This window comes from Triplophysa dalaica, chromosome 2, assembly GCF_015846415.1.
Source record: "Triplophysa dalaica isolate WHDGS20190420 chromosome 2, ASM1584641v1, whole genome shotgun sequence".
In the NCBI taxonomy this organism is placed as follows: domain Eukaryota; kingdom Metazoa; phylum Chordata; class Actinopteri; order Cypriniformes; family Nemacheilidae; genus Triplophysa; species Triplophysa dalaica.
The window spans coordinates 24,572,473-24,592,747 of NC_079543.1; the positions used below are offsets into that span (position 1 = coordinate 24,572,473).

The 20,275-nt window shown below is 35.3% G+C and overlaps 4 protein-coding genes across 10 annotated transcripts; 2 read left to right on the top strand and 2 right to left on the bottom strand.

Annotated features, from left to right (window-relative positions):
* The first annotated feature begins 211 nt into the window (after positions 1–211).
* LOC130409517 (interferon-induced protein 44-like) lies at positions 212–4,426 on the top strand. 7 transcript variants are annotated; one of them, XM_056733551.1, is made up of 9 exons: positions 212–512; positions 892–966; positions 1,414–1,450; positions 1,657–1,858; positions 1,971–2,114; positions 2,240–2,411; positions 2,521–2,621; positions 2,701–2,893; positions 3,206–4,426. In XM_056733551.1, exons 2-8 carry the CDS (start codon positions 915–917, stop codon positions 2,863–2,865), a joined length of 873 nt encoding a protein of 290 aa, XP_056589529.1. In that variant the 5' UTR covers positions 212–512; positions 892–914; the 3' UTR covers positions 2,866–2,893; positions 3,206–4,426. The 7 variants fall into 7 exon arrangements, with proteins under 7 accessions (XP_056589529.1, XP_056589539.1, XP_056589546.1 ...); XM_056733561.1 differs by having other exon boundaries at positions 3,209–4,426; XM_056733568.1 differs by lacking the exon at positions 3,206–4,426 and having other exon boundaries at positions 742–966; positions 2,701–3,158.
* Positions 4,325–6,844, top strand: LOC130407272 (interferon-induced protein 44-like). The gene is made up of 7 exons (XM_056730045.1): positions 4,325–4,343; positions 4,579–4,591; positions 5,285–5,486; positions 5,676–5,804; positions 5,895–6,078; positions 6,416–6,516; positions 6,647–6,844. Exons 1-7 carry the CDS (start codon positions 4,325–4,327, stop codon positions 6,842–6,844), a joined length of 846 nt encoding a protein of 281 aa, XP_056586023.1.
* A 1,670-nt stretch (positions 6,845–8,514) lies between these two features.
* si:dkeyp-75b4.8 (lipopolysaccharide-induced tumor necrosis factor-alpha factor homolog) lies at positions 8,515–12,086 on the bottom strand. The gene is made up of 5 exons (XM_056737359.1): positions 12,023–12,086; positions 10,438–10,602; positions 10,235–10,339; positions 9,002–9,197; positions 8,515–8,916 (listed from the first exon to the last, which is right to left on the bottom strand). The coding sequence occupies exons 2-5, from the start codon at positions 10,583–10,585 to the stop codon at positions 8,808–8,810; spliced, it is 558 nt and encodes a 185-aa protein (XP_056593337.1). The 5' UTR covers positions 10,586–10,602; positions 12,023–12,086; the 3' UTR covers positions 8,515–8,807.
* A 645-nt stretch (positions 12,087–12,731) lies between these two features.
* On the bottom strand, positions 12,732–17,513 carry pdia2 (protein disulfide isomerase family A, member 2). Its single transcript, XM_056734028.1, has 11 exons — positions 17,258–17,513; positions 16,339–16,545; positions 16,122–16,255; positions 15,781–15,918; positions 15,294–15,410; positions 15,085–15,210; positions 14,600–14,797; positions 13,528–13,648; positions 13,263–13,444; positions 13,009–13,128; positions 12,732–12,912 (listed from the first exon to the last, which is right to left on the bottom strand). The coding sequence occupies exons 1-11, from the start codon at positions 17,511–17,513 to the stop codon at positions 12,847–12,849; spliced, it is 1,665 nt and encodes a 554-aa protein (XP_056590006.1). The 3' UTR covers positions 12,732–12,846.
* Positions 17,514–20,275: the final 2,762 nt, after the last annotated feature.

Here is a 20,275-nt window from a genome sequence, read left to right on the forward strand (position 1 = left end):
GAGATGAACTGAACAATGAGTTTAGTAACAGACAAGCAAGCAAAGAGGTAAGTAATTAATGGAATAGAATGGCGATTGTATTGATATTGTCTCTTTAATTTCAGGAGATTGTAGATGATTGGCTGTGCTTCTGGGTGTGCCTTGAAGAGACATGATGACGCGCGGCAGGCGTGACCAACCGGATAAATGTGTCGACTAGGAAGACTTGGAAGATTCGGTAGACTTGGCTTGGAAGACATGATTGACACTCGGTTGACATTCGGTTTACAGTGGGTGAAGACTAGGAAGACAAGTACATTTGCTAAGTGGTTTAGAGAATGAGTTCATATGCAAGACCCGACATCAACTGAGTGAAGTGAGGAGTGTTTAATGCTGTTGTGATAAGGCCGGTGACAAGCTGAGGGTGTTTGAGAGGAGAGCCTGGCGATTTCATGACAGCAGTTGCATAGTTCCAAGAGGTGTGTTTCAACAAAACAAAAAAACTCATCACATACAGTACCTTTAATCAGCAGGTAAGACTCCTCTACAATATTATATTTAGAGCCAATCAAAAATGCTCATAGGCAATATTTCTGTCAAAAATATGTATGGTAGTGTTATTTTTCTATTTTACTCAAAAATAAGTATTTTTTATACATAAGATCATTTGGAAAGGAAATTTATCAGGAAAATTCTATTTCAATTGTATGAAGCTCTTCATGATTCATATTGATCCAAAAACAGCTTTACTTTATCTTATAGCCCACCCTATAGTGAATAAGACAAATATAAGAAACCCTAAGTTGTTTCTTAGGTACTAGAGAGGATTCAAAAATATTAGATGCCAAGGAAAGACTTCCTCAATCATGTATGAAGTTATGCGAACAAATATGTTGTCTCAATAACTCCAAGATTATAAGGACAAAGTTGCTGGGATGTGGCCGTTTACATATTTCCTTCAACCAGTTCCTCCTCCACCACCTCCAGGTACCAGATTTTCATATGTCTATAAATATGATATGTATTGAAATTCATGCTCAAGTCCTCCTGGGATTCAGCAATATTAGTTTCTGAATATTTCACCTATTCTTATATTATGTGTCCTCTGTGGTATAGTGGATGTCCTATTTAAACCATATTTTAGGTTTTAGGCTTCTTTTCTTAATAATGTAACATTAATGTATTCCAGAAATAATAAAACTTGAAAAAATGTTTGTGTGGTATGTTTTTATTTTACACTAGTATACATGTGAACAAGTAATGTTTGCATTTAATTTCCATTTATTCAAAGTGAGTTTTTGCAACTATAAACACACTGTCCAAAGGACATCTAAATACTTGATTTTCACACATATAGTATTTCAAATTCTAGATTGTTCTTCACTAAACAAAGACAAAGATGGTATTGTCTTTACGTTTTCCATTTTGCTTCAGCAGAGTTTGACAGGCCCTGGAGGACAGTAAACTGGAAGTAAATTCTTTGTTGTTCTTATATAATTCTCAATATGTTTTGAAAAGGATTTACTTTATATTAGCTATTCAGAGATCCAATTGAAGGTTTAATCAAAAATTAAACAAATAATACTCATAATATAGAATTTGGAATGCCAATATTCACTGCTCCTAGTGTTTCTATGGACAATCTGACACATTTTCCCTCCTCAACACTCTTTCAAGTGAACCTGTGCAAAACCTGTTGAGAAAAGTAGATGATTTCCAGCCTGGAGACTCAGAAGTCGACACTCTCAGAATTCTTCTGCATGGACCCGTAGGGGCTGGGAAGTCAAGTTTCATCAACTCTGTGGATACTGCTCTTCAAGGCCACATTACTACCAGAGTCCCAACAGATGCCAGAATTGAGAAAGGTTTCACTTTGGAGGTAAAATCACTGCTGTCTCTCATATACAGTACATACATTAATGTAAATAAATTAATATATACTTTTGCAGGGGGTAAACTATCCCTTTAAGTAATGCTTGTTTTGTTTTAAGTGTAAAACTTACAAGCTAAAGAAGGTCACAACTGGCTTTTACCCTTTCACATTTACTGACACAATGGGTATTCAAGCTACAGAAGGGATACAGACTGATGACATCATCAAAATATTACACGGTCACATGAGAAATGATTATGTTGTAAGTGTAATAAAATATGTTTTTTTTCCGAGTTTTAAAAGTTTTTGTTTGCTTGAAGGTCAAAGTAAGCTATATCTTATTATTTATTTTTTCAAAACAGGTAATTATTGCTTTTGTCTCTTCAGTTTAACCCAGTTAAACCAATCACAAAAGAAGACTCAAAGTACAACAGACACTGTAGTCTGAAGGACAGGATTCACTGTCTGGTGTCTGTATTCCCTGCAAACCAAATTTCATCAATCCCAGAAGATGTCATTAGAAAAATGAGAGAGATTCGAGAGAAAGCACGAGACATGGGTGAGTTGTTTTGTAGTCATGTATAGTCTACACTGAAAATGCTGTCCTGCAACCTAAAATGCTTCAAAATACAGAAAAATTCTGACTTAATTTGCTTATTGTACAACAGGCATTCCTCAAGCCATCATCATGACTAAGGTGGATGAAACATGTCCACTGGTAAAAGAAAATCTAGAGAAGATCTACACAAGCAAGAAAATAAAAGAGAAGGTGAGTACTTAAACCAGTTTAAAACTGTTAAAACTGTACACAGGAGATCCTCATGCAGTGTTGATGTATAATTTCACAGGTGCAGGAATGTTCAGTCACACTTGGAATAACTGAGAGCTGCATCTACCCTGTGAAAAACTATCATGAGGAGGATGCCACCGTCCCAAAAATAGATATTCTGATTTTAAAGGCATTAATAAATATTGTAAACTTTGCTATTGACTATGTGGAGGACCACAAATGAGAAAACAATACAAGCAATGTGTCCTATGGTAAAGAAGGATTCATTATGTTATTATTATTAAAAGCCTTTTATTTTGTTGTCATAACACCCATTATATTATTATTATATTATATATCATTATATTCACCATCTCTCATTTAATATTCTTGAAAAACACCAGCAGTTAATGTATTAATTCATGCATAGGCCTATACAGCATAACCTAAAGTTTAAAAATCAATTTCTTACAATGTGCAACTGGTTTTGTAAATATTTAAATACTAATTGCAATAAATATAATCATATACTACTAATACATTCTATACATTTATTGTACCTTCACTATTTTTGGTTCTCATAGCAGATGGTGGTAATTGAAAGGAGTTGTACACCTCTAGACTTGAAGAGGTTCTACATCATCTAGCCATATTTGTGCCAGCTGTGCAAGGGATTTGGTAAACTCTATTCAGAGACGGAAGCGGAAGTAACCATACACTGCTTCGCGGCAGAACGGAAGATGCATGACGTCATCTGAAAAGGGCTTATTAGAAAAATATACTATTTTGATACTGAAGTACATTGCTGTGGAGTTCATGATTTCTATGTTGTATGCATGAAACTATGAGAAGGCATACTGGAATTTCAAAAAAGGTTTCCTGCACTGACAAGACACTCCCTAAAGACCTGTCCTAAGCTCAATCCATTGAACAAATGTTGTTATCGCAGCTACTCAAGAATGCTGTGTAGGGTTGAGATGATTTGATAAAAGGAATGTTTTATTTTGATTGTGTTTACACATTTTGAGATAATAAGCATACAAGTAGTTTCACTTGGATTTGTCTCTGTCATCTTAAAATCAAGTATTTAAAGCGCCAGTGAAATCAAAATGAATGTTTTTTTTCCTTTTATTAAAAATAAGTTAAGCCCTAAGGATCAAATCAAATGGTAAAGCAGTTTTGGCATTGTCATTAATACTGAGAGCATACAGTTATTACTATTTTCTATATAGAGCCAAATAGAAAATTCACAATTCAACTACAAATATTTTTGTAAATAATTTATAAGGCCACAACCATAAAAGGACAGTCATAAAGTTTCAAGGCACAAAAAAAGTAATTTGATCAAAGTGCAAAGTACATGATAAATCACATATATTTAGACTGCTTTACAGGTAAGACCTAAGCCCACATACTTCTCTTATGTTTAAAACCTTTTTATACATTTGATCCATTTTTATGATTATATAATAGTGAAATGATGTTTATCTACCAAAACTTCTCTGGCTTTAGCGATGTCTTTGATTCTGTTCTATGATAAGCATATAGGCTACTAGCCAATGTAGCATAAAATCTAAATAATGTCAGTAGTGCCAAAGGTTAATATAAAGAAACGTTTTAATCAGCGTTTACATTTTGATAAATAATATCTAATTAATATTTGATTTTTAACAGTAAGCATATGAGGACAAACAATCGCTTAAATGGGTGCAGCAGCAAGCAGTAAGTGATTTTCTCCATTAGACCAGAACCAGATGAAATCATTATCTATTGGTTTAATTGTCTGATTTTTTAATTCATGTACTTAAGAAATGTCTTGACTTAAACGTTTATGTCAATGGGATCACAGTGAAGTGCTATCTCCAACCTTATCTTTTATATCATTGTCTGTGGTAAAAATTAAAGGAGGGTTTTATGTGAAACATTTCTAAAGTTTTGACTGATTTTCATTTAACAGATGTGGACTGGAGGTAAGATATCAATCCATTAAAATCTGTTTCAATTTTTGTAATTGACACAATTGAACGCATATGCTTCTAAGTGTATCATAAGCAGCCTACAAAAATTTGACGTTGAGTTTATTATGTTCTAATCTATGTGTGATCCACATTTCTGTGTTATTTCACAAAAAAAAAGAATCAACCTATAATTCAAGGTGGGGGGGATATCACACCATTACAGGGCAAAACAAAAAAGGGAGGGACAACAACAAAAACTGATCTACATCTATATTTTAATTTTATTTCAAGCCTAAGTTGTGCAAAATATCCCTTTATTTGGCTGAATAAGATGCATTTGTAATGCATGTGTAAACCTTTTTGCATACCCTATTGTATACAAATTCAGACATAAAACTGTTCAGTGTGGCTGATTGGTTCTTACAAAGTTGGCAGCACATCCAATCGATATTCCTGATCCATGTGGCATATTATTTCTGTTTTGTCCTGGTCCATCTCAATGCAGCGCACTCCCCCCCCCTTCCCCAGCACCACCTGCATAGATCTGCTATGGGATGCTCCCTGTTTCATACTAAACATGGTTGAGTTTGTCAAATAATGTCACGTAAAACCCAGTGTTAATTTAATGCACTGTTGGGAAACAAATGTTAGCTTTAGTGACCTTCTGCCTTGTGTTTTCTCCACTTTCTAATTTTTTAACTGCAGCGATGATAAGAAAGAAAACTTGTTGAAAGAACTAAACACTTTCCAGCCCGGGAACTCAGATATCACACTCAGAATTCTTCTGTATGGACCAGTAGGAGCTGGAAAGTCAAGCTTTATCAACTCGGTGGATAGTGCTCTTCAAGGCCGTATTACAAACAGAGCCCTGACAGATTCAGACAGTGGAGAATGTTTCACTCAGCAGGTAAAAGCAATTATTAAACGTATATAGAATCCATAGTTGTAAAGGCTGACACCAACAGAATCAGTTAGTTGGAAAAAAAATATGGAGGTAAGTACGATTTGCTTTCGCCTAATATTTATCAAAGCCAGAAACATTTGACTTATTAAATGTTTATGGTCGTTAAAACATTTTTTGTGTGATTTTTTCCAGACCAAAGCTTATGATCTAAATAGAGAGAATACACATTTACCCTTTACATTGATTGACACCAAGGGTATTGAACATGGAAGTGGGATGAACACAGATGAAATCTTCAGGATGTTACAGGGTCACGTGGAAGTTGGTGAACATTTAAATTCAAAAATATATTTTTTTTATAAATATGTTGTTTCGGTATTATTTATGAAGAAGAACAAATTCTTGTTACAGTATCGGCATTCTTCTTGGTCTCTTCTGAAAAAAACAGACAAACCAAAAAACGAAAAGAACAAAATTACAATGAAAGACAAGATTCACTGTCTGGTGGCTGTTCTTCCAGCAAACAAAATATCCTCCATGGAAGATGATTTGCTGAGAAAAATGAGAGAAGTCCGTCTGAGAGCAAGCGACATGGGTGAGTTAGAAAATTTACTTTAACCTTAAATATTTATTTTAGAACGAATAATAAATTTCATGTTGAGGTGAGCTCACATATTTTATCAGCACTAATATTTTTTTTCTTAAAACGTCAACATTCCTCAAAGTGCATATAAACCACAGTAGGAGATTAAAAATAAATATATAAAACAATTGTCACAACTTTACAGACATGTAAAGTGTGTTTAAAAAACACTAAACATTTAGTTGTTGTACACAGAGAAACCAGCTCCTGATCATAAAACACGCTGGAGTTAATAATGACTAACCATAAATCCTAATGATTTTGTTTGTTCGTTGTTTATTGTTCACAGAGATTCCTCAAGTCATAATCATGACCAAGGTGGATGAAGCATGTCCACATGTTAAATACAACATTAGAAATGTCTACGCAAGCAAAGACGTTAAACTAAATGTGAGACTACTGTATAAATGTACACATTTTTTTGCAGAAAAACGATGTTTTGTTTAACCTATATTAGCATGTAGACAAATACCCTAACACATGCAGACATTTGAGATTAAATATATCATTTATATCATAGATGGAGCGGTGCCAGGCTAGACTTGGAGTTCCTATGTGCTACATCTACCCTATAAAGAACTACCATGATGAACGCACCACTAACACAGAACTGGACATTCTGATTTTAAATGCAGTACTTAATATTGTAAACTTTGCCAGTGACTATGTGAAGGACCATAAAGAAAAGAAAACAAATGCCACTTCAAAGGAAGACTGATGTTTAACAAACACATTATGTGAAATATATTTCTTTATTGTGAAAAATGACAGCTAACTTATTTTGTAGTGATTTTATCAAGTAAAATGAAAAATAAATAATTAGATAAAATATAAATAATGATATGGTTGATGCACCATTCAACACTAACTTCTTCACTAAAAAATATAATTGTTACTATTATTGTTACTTTTTGGCAATATTCTATAGTCTTCTTTAGCTAACACTCTCAGGTTAAATGCATGAAAATGGTGTCTGTATTCAATTCATACAAAGGTGCATTGCGTTATACTACTGTATTTTATAAACTGTACATAATATGATTAAAGTTAAACCAAAATCCATTCCGCTCCTGAATTCCGAGGCATATTTAATGGAATAAAAACCCTGAAATGAATGCATAGCCATTCTTTAGTCGTCCGCTAGAGGGGACCAAAAAGACGAGTTATTCGGTTAACCTTTGGCAAGATATGACTTGGCCTACTTAGTATAAAGACTAGACACACCACACAACTAAGAATTCTGTATTAAGTTAATTGTTGGGTATATCAAACCAGCTTATTTTTTAAATATTATTAAATACAATTTTATATAAAATTCATATACATTTTAAGTTTTCTGAATTTACTATTCATAGGTATGTGCTTATGTGACTTTTTTTGAGTAAACTACAAACAGGTTTTCTCCCAAATTTCAAACAGAAATGTGGTTTCCATTCGCATTCATTTGCAGAAAATGAAACTGGATAAACAGGTCAAATATATGCTCTGTTTCTTTTTAGGAATGAACCAGTGTGACCACCATGTAACCACATGTAACATAACTGGCACCAGCAATGATCCATCGAAGCACATTAACATCAACAACAAGATTTTAGAAGGTTGTTTGAAGAATCTGAAATACAATGAATGAGAAACTCTATTAAATCATATTTCCACTGGTTCAATTAACATTAAAAGTGAATCCAATAGTCTCAATTTGACTGTCAATTGTAAACGGACTGAAATCAATGTGATAGTGCTTAAATAAGTAATTATTTTCTCTCATCACTGTCCAAAAAAAAATGATCAACTGAATATTAAAAATCAGAGAGCAGATAGTGTTGTAAGGATACTACCACTAGAGCCCCCAGTAGTTTAGGGATGGCAAAATAACCAAAGAAATGTTAACAGCAAAATAGTATAAAACTACAATAGATTCCTGTTGTTTTTTAACTCTATGGAATGAGAACTAAATTGTTTAATGTCAGTTTAATGTCTTTCTGAGCGGCTGACTGCAAGGAATCATTTCCTCTATAAACATTGTTAAAACTAAAACAATTGTTTGTGTGGTTGTGCATTTTATGGATTTAGCTAATTGGCTAAATGAGGGATGACAAATATCTCCAAAATTGGTTGTTAATGTCATATAGACAACTTATTTATGACAAACAATTAAATCAGATCCACCAGATCAAAATGCAAGTGCGGTCTGCATCTACTGCTTTCGCAACAGTGAGGGACTGGAGAGTTTAAGATCTTCTATTTCAAAGATTAAAAATATGTTATTTTATTTGTTTATAATAGTTCATATTGTGAATTTCTAGAATTATCTTGATGACTTCATATGTATTTGGTTCAACTGTTATGAGTTGAGGTTAAGATTATAAATTATCCGTAGAAATCGGTTGATTACAATAACAGAACATTCTTTTATTTTTCAACCAGGACAAGGATGCGGTGTTCATATTTATTACATAAATTACAATATATATTAAAATTACAACTACAGTAGAACGTTCACAAAGATATAGAGTATAAAGACAGAATGAGCTGTGTATTCAATCATCTTCAAAAATACTATTTTGGCCGTCGTGATCTTTAATATATGTAGAATATATTTTTTTACATATCATGATTATAATTTAAAATATGTGGATAAGAGGTTGTAGACAGTTTTACGTATAGACATATACTGTATGTAGTTATTTGCGTCTGTATATCCCTAAGTGGCTGTGGCATTGAGGACAGGAATGATGGGCGTCTTGGAAGCCCCTGACACAGAATGGGATGAGGCAAAATCCACAAATCAACCTGTAAAACACCATAAGAAACTTTACAGACACACAGGCTATACACTATAATGTTTCATTACAAACTTTGTTCACTCTTGACTTACCCGAGCAGTGCTATTAGGAAACACATGGCCCATGCAGCACAACCCGGTTTATATTCAACAACAGTCAGGATGCTGTTATGACAGTATCTACAAACAGTCGCTGTTTGTGTGTCACCCAAAGACAGAACAATCTGCTGTGGCTGGACCACAATAACCTGAGGGGTTTCATTCCTCACGATCTGCTGCTGCAAAATCACTGTGAATAAAACAAGTGTGTTTGAAATTCAGTCATAGATCAATGAGAAATACAATTTGTAGTAGAGTGAAGTTGATGTCAGATATCCATTTAAGTCGAGAGGACTTGTTGTATGCAGTGCTCAAATTGAACCAAGTCTTATGGGGTCCCCCTTTTGTTTGGTGGGGGATAGTCTCGCGATATACAATTTATTAAAAAAACAGAATATATTTGATTATAACATGCATAACTATATGCTATTTTATTTAAAACAGGCTTACATTGAAGAACAATCTTATTTCACTGTCCTGCGCCTAGCGGTCTTTAGACGTGGGGCGGGGCGTTTCAAATTTAAAGAGACATGACAACTAGCCCATAAACAAACTTAATATAAATTATTGTAAATAATCAATTCACAAAATTTACCCCATCCATTGCATGAATTTAATCACATTTGTCATTATAATTTTTACTCAAATACAAATATCTGAGGGACCCCACAAAGTCCATTTTTTACTTCTTAAGCGGGGTCCCTAATGCCTTATGGGGTCCCATATCCCCCCAGCCCCCCTTCAATTCGACCACAGGTTGTATGACTGAAATAGCTGCCTTAGGTTGCCTAAGGTTGCTAGTACCTAAGGTAGGCCTATTGTGTGCCATATACATGTTTACATCAATAGAAAGCTTATTTATTCAGCTTTCAGATTATGTATGAGTTGTTAGAATAGGACAATATCTGTCTGAGATACAACCGTTTAAAACTCAGGAATCTGGCATTGCAAAAAATCTAAATATTGAGAAAATTGCCTTTGAAGTTGTTAATCATAGGCAATGTGGCAGGCCATCCATTCACAAAAATAAAGTTTTTATTTACTTAAGGTAGGAAATTTACAAAATATTTTCATGGAACATGATCTTTACTTAATACCATAATACCCCGATAATTTTGACCCACACAATGTATTTTTAGTCCTATACTTAAAGTGTTACTTAAGACTGGTTTTGTGATCCAGGGTCACATTTAGTAAGACATGACAGGACTGACCTGAACACTTTACCTTGTTCTGTGTGGTTCACCATGACGACTCTGGGCATATTAAGCAAAGGATACTGGTCTGCTTGTGCACCATTCGGAAATCGGTTTGCTTGCTGTTGAAAGGTGTCTATAAGCAAACATTACCAAGAAAATGTGTTAAACAATAGATAAAAGTTCCTTTCGTAGTGTGCTAGTAAATGAAATGTTTTTAGGTGAAGAACGAACCTGCAGGAGGCGATGTGACCACAGTGTACGGGGGTGCTGGCTTCGCTGGATGGTCTCCATAGATGGAGTGTGCATTAATCTCATGGTAAGAGGGAGGTGGGGACCGTGGGGGGCCGGTGGCAGCAGCGGGATATGAAGGGGTGGCCATTTACTGAATCTATAGAACTGTAAGTGAATTGAAGTTTAACTAGACTTTAAGTTTAAGCCTTATTTAAATGAACACGTTGTCATTTTTTATTGCTCATATAAATATTTTGTGAAATCATTAAATGTGGTCCAAGTAATAGTTTACTTAGAGTGTTGCTTCACCAAAAAATTTAAATGCTGTCATCATTCACTCACCTTCGAGTTGTTGCAAAGCAGAATACATTTCTTTGTTCTGATGAACACAGAGAACGATATTTGGAAGAATGCTTGCAAACAGGCAGATTTTGCATCCCTTTGACCACCATAGTGGGAAAAAATATAATGGTATTGACAAAAGTGGCCCAGAAATGTTTAAAGAGCGAACCTGCAGGAGGCGCTGTGACCTCAGTGTATGGGTGTGGTGGCTGTTCTTCAAAAGGTCTTTTTTGTTTTCAACAGAAGAAAAATGAATGATACAGTCATTGTTCCTACCATGATAGTCAATGGGGGGCTAGATCTGTTTATAAGCATTCTTCCAAATATCTTTCTCTGTGTTCATCAGAACAAAGACATATATAGATATTTGCACAACTTGAAGGTGAGTATATGATGACAGAATTTCCATTTTTGGGTGGAGTATCCCTTTAACATTGCTTTAACAGCATTTGGCCAATACCTCTTATGAACAGCCTGAATAATGATTACTGTAAATAAAAACTTTTTTTAAATTATGAGTCATTCAGACTGTTCATAAAACATTTACTATATATTGGTTCAGTAAATTAATTAAGCTCTCTTGAACATTCACAAATTAAAAATGAATACAGTATTCTTCAAAAAAAGATCTTCTTTCCTATTGTATTTAGTAATCACTTTTTCACCAAAGCTACATAATTGTTGGGACAAGCTCCTGTGAGTTACTACAGTTTACACTCTTTCCTAGGGACACTGTAACCAAAACCAATATAAAAAGTAGGCTTGAGTATGATCGTCACAAAGAAATGCTCCAAAAAATCTGCTGAATCTTGAAAAGACTTTATATTTTGCATGCTCTGCTCTTCTAAAGAATAGTTATTATTAACAAAAAGACAGCCTTACTTTACTGATTTGCAGTCAAAAAATGTATTTGAATCACGTCTAACCACAATTTGCAGGAATTAAATACTATTTACATTACATGACCTCATTGACCTCATTTTTTGATGTTACTATTGAACTCAAATTCTGACAGAACTAAGTTTACAGGGAGCTTAATCTGACATCGGTCTTTCCTGAAGTTATTTCTTTATTGGCCTAACATAATACACAAGCTAAATTAAAATAACACAAATCATCTCAGAATCTCTCATAATATGCGTTTCGCTTTTTGCTGTACTTGAAAATGTCGTCTATACTCCTTCAATCAATGTATCATTTAGTTTGAGAAGATAACTAAAAACAAGAGCTGAATTATTCTTACCTGCGTTTCAAGAAACTGTCTTCCGTGTATTATGACATCTCTGTCTTACTCACTCTACCTGTTTCTTGTCTATCTTTCCTATCTGTGCATTCCAGTGTAGTTAAAAGGAATGTGGTGAACCTGCCAGACGAGTATGCACTAAAATAAATGCATGACACAATGTTTTTCCTACTTAAAGTATTTAGTTTAGCTTCGTCTACTTTTGATGTAATAAGTTGACTTTTGGCCACAAGCCTGTCTCTTGAAGATCTGTCCTTATACATTGTTTCTGTGAGCACAGTTTCGGCATCAGGGACAGGGGTATTTTAAGTAAATAATTATTATGAAAAGGCAAAAAATCAAAGAACACGATGCTCCACTAGCTCAACTTCCAATATTTTGTAGTTGTTCTTTATAGGGGTCTACATAAAATATATTTTAAAATCACATACATAAAATTATAAAGATAGAACCACAAATCCCAAAACAAGGATAAAAATACTGCACAATTTAAACGACATCGCTCACTTTACAGGAATGAGAGTAAGATGTACATAGGACAGTTATACAACAACAGAGTTTCATTCTTTTCTATTTTTTACTTTTTTATTTTGGGATCATTTTAAACTCGCTCACCAATTTTTCTCAACAGAATATTGCATATTTTAAACTGATCGTACCCCATAGATCTTGACTGAAATGTGAATCGTGACCATAAACTAAACATCCATGTTATTAAGTTATTTTTTATTCAATTTGTTGAAATTGTCAAGTGCAGAAGAAATGATATTGCGATAAAATACATGGGCTCATCCTGGCATTGATTTCTGTTGATTTATCTTGTTTTACAGCTCATCCTTGCTGGTTTCATTGGTAGATTTTGGTGACTCTTCGGTCGGTTCAGCTGATACCTGAAGATCACAAGGAGAGTTTGAGACACACCAGCACACATAAATAAATGACACTATAAAAGCTGTTAAATGCCCATTTATACACTTTTGACTTACATCATCTTTATCCTCATCATCATCTTCGTCAACTCCATCCTCTACTTCTGGTAACACTCCACCATTATCTAGGAATTTTGAGAAAGTCTCTAAATCCCTCTGTCCATTGTAGTCGGCGATCTGATTTCATAAAGAGAATTGTGTTTTTTAGTACCTTCAAAATCATGTTTCACAATGTATGAAGTCGCATATGTTTTAGAGGTGAAGTGATCCTTTGCAATAATTATGCTGCATGTGCATCAGTTTTTGTTCACCTTCTTTTCAGCCACAGCAGGAAAGTATTTAAACGTGGGAAATCCCTGTACTGAGACCTCCTCCACCTCATTTTCCGTGGCATCCATTTTAGCAATGATTATATTCTCATGCTCTTTGTACTTCTCACCCAACTCATCCCAGATAGGCGCCAGTTCTTTACAGTGGCCACACCACGGAGCATCTGTGAGACGGAATCAAAGATCACATCAGTGGTGGTTTTGCATGCTTTTATTTGAATTTGAAAAGATAAGCGGCTTAACTTACAGAATTCCACAAAGACATTCTTAGTGTCATCAAAAGCCACTTCGGCAAAGTTCTTCCCTACAAGGACTTTGACAGGATTCTTGTCCCAGTCTTCTGGAATTTCTTGACTCTTCAAATGAGGCTACATTGAAAGTGTTTATTAGACAAGTTGACAAGCTATCCTGGTGTACTTCTGCGTCGTTTTTTCGTTGACGTTGGACCCCCATTTTACAAACAGTGTGACAGACAGTATTCAAACATGGTAAAAAGTCGAAAGGTAAAAGTAAACATTAATTTTAAGCAAATAAAATGCAATGATGAGTCAAACCTCTTATGTTACCTTGAATAAACAGGTTTAGCAAACCACAGATGTTCAAAACAAATGTTAGCGCTGCATAACGTTGTTTACACTTCTTTAAATTCTTTCTTTACAATCAAACATTTGCAAAACCGAGAACAGGCTAGGAATAGCACCTTGAATGAAATGCATCATTCGTAGAGGAGACATTTTTATTATAACCTTGTATTTTTATCTTAAACTAACCAAATGCTCCAAATTATCATACAGATTAAGTAATCTAAACTTAATTTCATAAAAAAAGTTAGACTTACTTAGATATGGTAAATTCCTGAAACTTTAAGTATAACGATTATTATATATTAATTTGAAGTTTTGACTAAATCTCAAAAAATGATTGGCTCCTGTTAATTCAAATCAATTGAGAAGGATTTCCAATTCCCAGCATGCTTTGTGTCAGATTGTATTAGGAGAGTACATTTGAAAGAACATGAATATTTGATGTGTTTTTCAGTAAGGTTAAAGACCTGTTAGTGTATAATGTTCACTTATGTTAGATATTTAGAAGAGTTTGACATATTTTTCACTTTTGTGGTTACCATTGTTTAGAAGAGTAAATAATTTTACTTATTTTAGTAAGTTAAACGTAATCTTTTTAACACAGTTTAGTTAAGCTTACTTAATTGAATCAAGTCAACCAGTTTGCACAATTGCATTAAGTAAAGTAAACAAATTCATTTTTACAGTGTATAGGTATGCTCTAAATGAAGATGACTGGTTAAAACGGATACACACCTGTACTGTACCATCCAGTACTCCCTGGCAAAATGTTCTTAATGTGTCTTTATTGATGACTGTGCCATTCATTGCGTATTTCATCACGGTCTCTGTGTTGATGAGGCGAGTAATAGGAACATCCTTTTCAGAAAGACTGAAGTATTGTAGCACGTGGTTCACTTTGTCAGATGAAATGTCAAGCTTGATGAAGAGCACCTAAAATCACAAGTTTTTGGAATATTTTATTAAAAACATTGACAAAAAGGTCAAGTGGGCTTAAAAACGATGACTCTTGACTTCTTTACTAAAACGTGAAGTTAGCATAAATGTACAGTAAACAACACAAACAAATGTGTAGTGGAAACTCTCAAAACAAAGCGTGTTTAATAATGACACACTTTGCACATAATATGTCATCTCATGTTGAAAAAGGGACAAAACAGGTTGGGTTTAAAGTAAACACAACAGTTTTTGAAGTGTAGATAAATACTTAAAAAACTCACTTTGTCCTTAAACTCGCTGGCAACGGCTCTAAAATCCTCCAGCAGTGCATTGTGGGATTCCACAGTTGAATTTATGAATAGAATAAAGTGCTTATGTATCTTGGAGCCAAAAATATTTTCAGCATTCTGGGAAGAAAAGATGAAAGTAAATTGTAATGAACGGCTTCTGATTTTGTTGTTTAAAGAATGGTAAAATGAATAGGTGTTACCTCTTCATTGAATGTTATGACAAGCTCTACACGGTTGGAATTGATGAAGGAAATCAGGTCATCTTTGTCTAGCTTTTCATCTTTGGAAAGCAACATGTCTGCACGCTTATCATCGAACTGAAACAATTACACAAAGAACTAAAATTTTGCCAGCAAACAGATTAAAGGAACAGTTCACCCAAAAATTAAAACCTTGTCTTCATTGACTCACCCTCAAGATGTTCCAAATCTGTATACATTTCTTTGTTGACTATGCTCCTTGAACGAGCCAAAAAAAAAGAAATGATGCGTGATGTCGTCTGATTCGAAACACCAAGTCAAAAGTGCCCCAGAACTGTTTGCTTTCATATAGTCTTCAAAATATCATATTTTGTGAACAGATTTGGAACAACTCGAGTGTGAGTGTGTAAGTTTTGGGTGAACTATCCCTACATCAGAACTTCAAAAGTATCATATTTTTAGATTATATATATTACTTCAAAATTACCTTTTTAAAGAGCACCACTGCATCGCCCTTCACATCATACTTCTTAAAGAGCTCTGGATTACTTGTCATGCCAAAGTTGATGTCCACTATTGTTAAAGTTACATCATAAAAAGTCTTTGCCTCCTCCCCTTCAAGATCCTTACAGATAGAGAATATTTAAGATTAGCATGGAAACTACTGCACACTCATGCAAGAAAAAAAGAACTTCCGTTTTCATTACAACATGAAACTAGAAAATAAAAAGTTATCATTGGTCAATGTTATCTTGTCTATTCTAGTGCGGATATACAGGTTGCTGGATCCAAAAGTCAGTTAACTTACGCAAACAATACATGTTTTACCTGAAAGAATCCGACCACAACCACGTCGTTTGAGTCCAGCAGTTCCTTTGCGCTCTTTACATCACTGAGAACAGTAGCGCTCGGTCCTGTGTGTCGCTCCAGCCATCTCCTGATACCCTTAACAGTTCGCTTCCCTATGCAAATGACAAGATAATATCTATACAAACACAGCCCCATATGGATATCACATTGTGCATTTACGCAAATCAAGCATTACCAGTAAAATCTGTGACGCTTTGCCTGTTGCCGTCTTTGAAGAATTTAATTGTGGGGAATCCGTCGACGTTGAACTCTTTGGCAAGTTCCCTTTCATCTGTCGCTTCTACTTTGGCCAGTCGTACATCTGAAGACTCTTTCTTGAGCTGTTCGGCCACCTCAGCATATATGGGCTCCAAAGAACGACAGTGACCACACCACGGGGCATCTTTATAAAGATAGGTGGGGAAAGATGACAGCAAATCTCTTAAAACTTAAAATGAAATATGATTTTTTTGTTCTGTAAACACATACATGTAAGTTACATGGCTCATATATAATAAAGATTTTAAGCAAAAGTTAAAGTGTTCTTACAACAAGGTGAAATTTGATCTGAAAATCTATTAATTACATTTAATTTACAAATATATAATCTAAAAAAATATATTTGATTATTTTCTTTAGAATAAAGTACAATTTTTTAAACTAGCCCTGTGCAGTAAATTGCGTAAAAATACTTTTGAAATAATATTTACAACACCGTCAAAATTCAGATGTATATTTCATGTAGGCCTAATATACATTTACAGTTCTTTACACTGCCTACTATAGTCTGTTTAACGTTGCACTACCATGAATGACACTCCATGGCTTTAAAGTTTGCTTAACTTAACCGCTTTAACCGTGAGAGAAATAACACCTGCGCTCTTAATGGATGATGTGTCAGTTAGCATTCTTTCAACTTTTCTCCGACTTCCACCACATACAGCAACTTCTTTGTCAATATTATATATAGGCTATATATATTTATATTCACTTTTGAACAAATATTGTCACATGAATAAACATTTTTGCATGTGTTTTCCTTCTTTTGCAATATCCAAAAAAGCTCGACAAGCGCAAAAATGAGTGCATTTGGCCAAATTATAAGACCGACTTACAAAACTCCACGAGCAGGTACTTGTTCTCATTCAACGCCCTGTCGAAGTTGACGCTATGAAGGACCATGACGTTTTTCTCCTCTGTAATTTCGTCCGTCTTTACTGGTTCTGGATCCGTCTCAGAATTGTCCTCCTCTTTTTTCTCGACATGTTCCTCAACTTTTTCATTAACTTCTTCTTCAACCTTTTGCTCGTCTGCCCTTACGCACGAGGCGCAGAGAAGAAGGGTGAAAGCCAGTGCAGGTAGGAGCCTCATGATCGGATGGTGCTGAAATGAACCTGTCCATGCTGCTGTCCGATCATGTGGTGCTGATAAGAGAGTCAACAGTGACGAGTCATTATAGAGAGCGTGCGTGGTGCAAAACTACTGGTCTCCTTCACGTGCTCTCCCAGTTCCGTACAGTTAGGCATTAGATTACACTGCAAACAATATCAACGTAAGAACATACTTTCTTTGTTTTTTCTTTCTTTCAATGTCTTTAAGTGCGTGATCACATCTAATAAAAAATGTATAGCCTTCATTGATAAAATTACAGCAATGTTGGATCTATCAATAAGTGTAATAATTAATATTGATAATGTAATTGTATCCCTACATATGAATGTAGAGAGATAGTTATGCATTTTAGGATTTAATGATTGAATATCAATAAGCAATGATCAACCACGCGCAGAACAAGTCTTTGTCACGTGACGTGCTTTGTAGACAGTTGAGTTTGCTCGCGTTCACGTACACGTAAGCACTCACACAGAGATGAAGATGTCCAATGAAGAAGTAGCCTATTCAGCTCATTTTCTGCAAAGATGTTTGATAGCATGCAACTATTGAATATCATAAGTTATGTGTGTGCATGTATGAGTAGGCAACTTTAGGTAAGATGAGTAGGCTACCCAGGGTGGATTACCAATGTTCCTGTTTTTAGAGCAATATATAAACAACATTGTAAAGTCAAGATTAAGAGAAAACTATTGCCCAAAGTATTTTCACCACAAATTACCTTTTATAGTATGGATGTATACAGTCACGGTTAATCGCATCCAGAATAAAAGTTTGTGTTTAAATAATATATGTCTGTGCACTGTGCATATTAATTTTGTATTTAAAAACTTATACACATATATTTAAGAAAAATGTAAACATTTATAATCGTTTATATAGGCCCTTGTCAGGAAATGTCAAGACAGAGAACATAAATGCAGGCAGCCATAATGAACGAGCCCACTTAACCCAGGAGGCAGCCATGGACGATTCAAACACCTCCCGGTGGCCTTGCACCTCCAAACACCTACCTGGTGGCCGTGATGGACAACACTCCACGTTTTCCGGAGCCGGAGGAGATGTTTGACAGCCGTTCACGCAGTGGGTTGAAAGGCTGCAGCTTCGCGAGGAGCTAGTTAAAGGCTCCTTTCCCAGTTGCCATCCGGTCTCATCTCGTTCCAGTTTGATGTCCGTTCACCCAGGGAGTCTCAGCAACGTCTGCCTCATCCACTGCTACCTCTCCACCACCAGCCAGCCTTCGTGGCAAGCATGGGAGGAGAGAGTCCTGGGGGTCCTCTTTGGAGGGATCCCAACTGGACCCAGCCATGCCCTTCACCTCTTTCTTTCCATGCTTGCACCACTCAGGTGGTCCGGCTCAAGAAAAAGAGGCAACGGAAGGGGGCGCGGGGTCCGATGCAGCTGGCGTCCAGTCCAGCTCGGCGCAGCCGGCGTTCAATCTGGTCCTGCAGTCGGCAATCCAGCAATGGATTCAGCCGGCGTCACATCCAGCACCATGTCCTGTCCAGCCGGAGATCCAGCCGGCACCCAACCTTGTCCAGCCGGCATTCCAGCCGGCGCCCAGCTTTGTCCAGCCAGCGTCTCAGCCGGTACCCTGTCCAGCAGATGATCCAGTCGGAAGTCCAGCCGTCAGTCCAGCTGGCATTCAGGCCTGGCCAGCCGACGATCCAGCCGTCTTATATTTATGGCTTGATTCAAATAAAAATTCACACATTTCAACAAACCACCATTATTGTGATCAGTGTTTGCTTTGATTGGTCTTTTTTAATCCCTGACATTGGGTAAATTAAATCTCTTTGTGTTTACAATAATGTTTCAATAAGAGCATTAAGAAAAGATGCTTTAAAGTACATTTTTATGATCTCGATCAAGCTATGAAAATTATGAGAAGTGACACAAAATAGCTTGGAAGTTGATCTTTTACGACTGACCCGAATGTCTTGGTTTACAAATGTAAAGGTAGTGTGGTAAAATAAAGAGAAAATTATCTTGGCACATTTGGAAATCAACAGTCATCACACGAACCTCCACAATGGTGACAATCATCAAACTAATTCAGATAAACAGATCAACTCCAATGCATGCTGGGAGTCATGAACGAGTTTTGTACTATGATGTTAGCCAGCATGCATGAAGCTTCCTTTTGTTGATTGCCACTATTATTGAGAATCATACACTGAGTCTTGAAGTCTAATTGATTCAGCAATTTAACAATCTTTTTGTTTTCTTTTAATTCATATTATTTTTTAGTACCACTGTTTAAATCTCACACTGTAGGATCACACAATATTCACACATTAATAACAAACTCCTGGGCAATTATTAAAATACCAACACAATGATTACAGTCACCAATCACTTCATCCCAATGATCTTAGTTTTCGTTGCCTTACAAACAGTAAAATATAAAGAGTAAAGAGCCCAACTAGCAAAAACTGATCACAAAAATGGTAGTTTGTTGAAGTTTTAAAAAAAATATTTGAACCAAGCCATAAATATAATTTGAGAAAAACTAGTAAAATTGCATGTAAAAAGTTATAATATTATATATTATAATAGTAATATTTCGAGGTTGGTCCAAAGTTTCATTTTTTCACAAACTTTTTTATAGATTAACCGTTTGACAGCCCTACGTTATCGTTTTTCAGCACGTTCGTTTTATTAAACAAAACAAACAACAAAATATGGTTGGACAAGAAGATTAAATGTTTTTTCTCTAAAATGAAAGATATTAACATTTT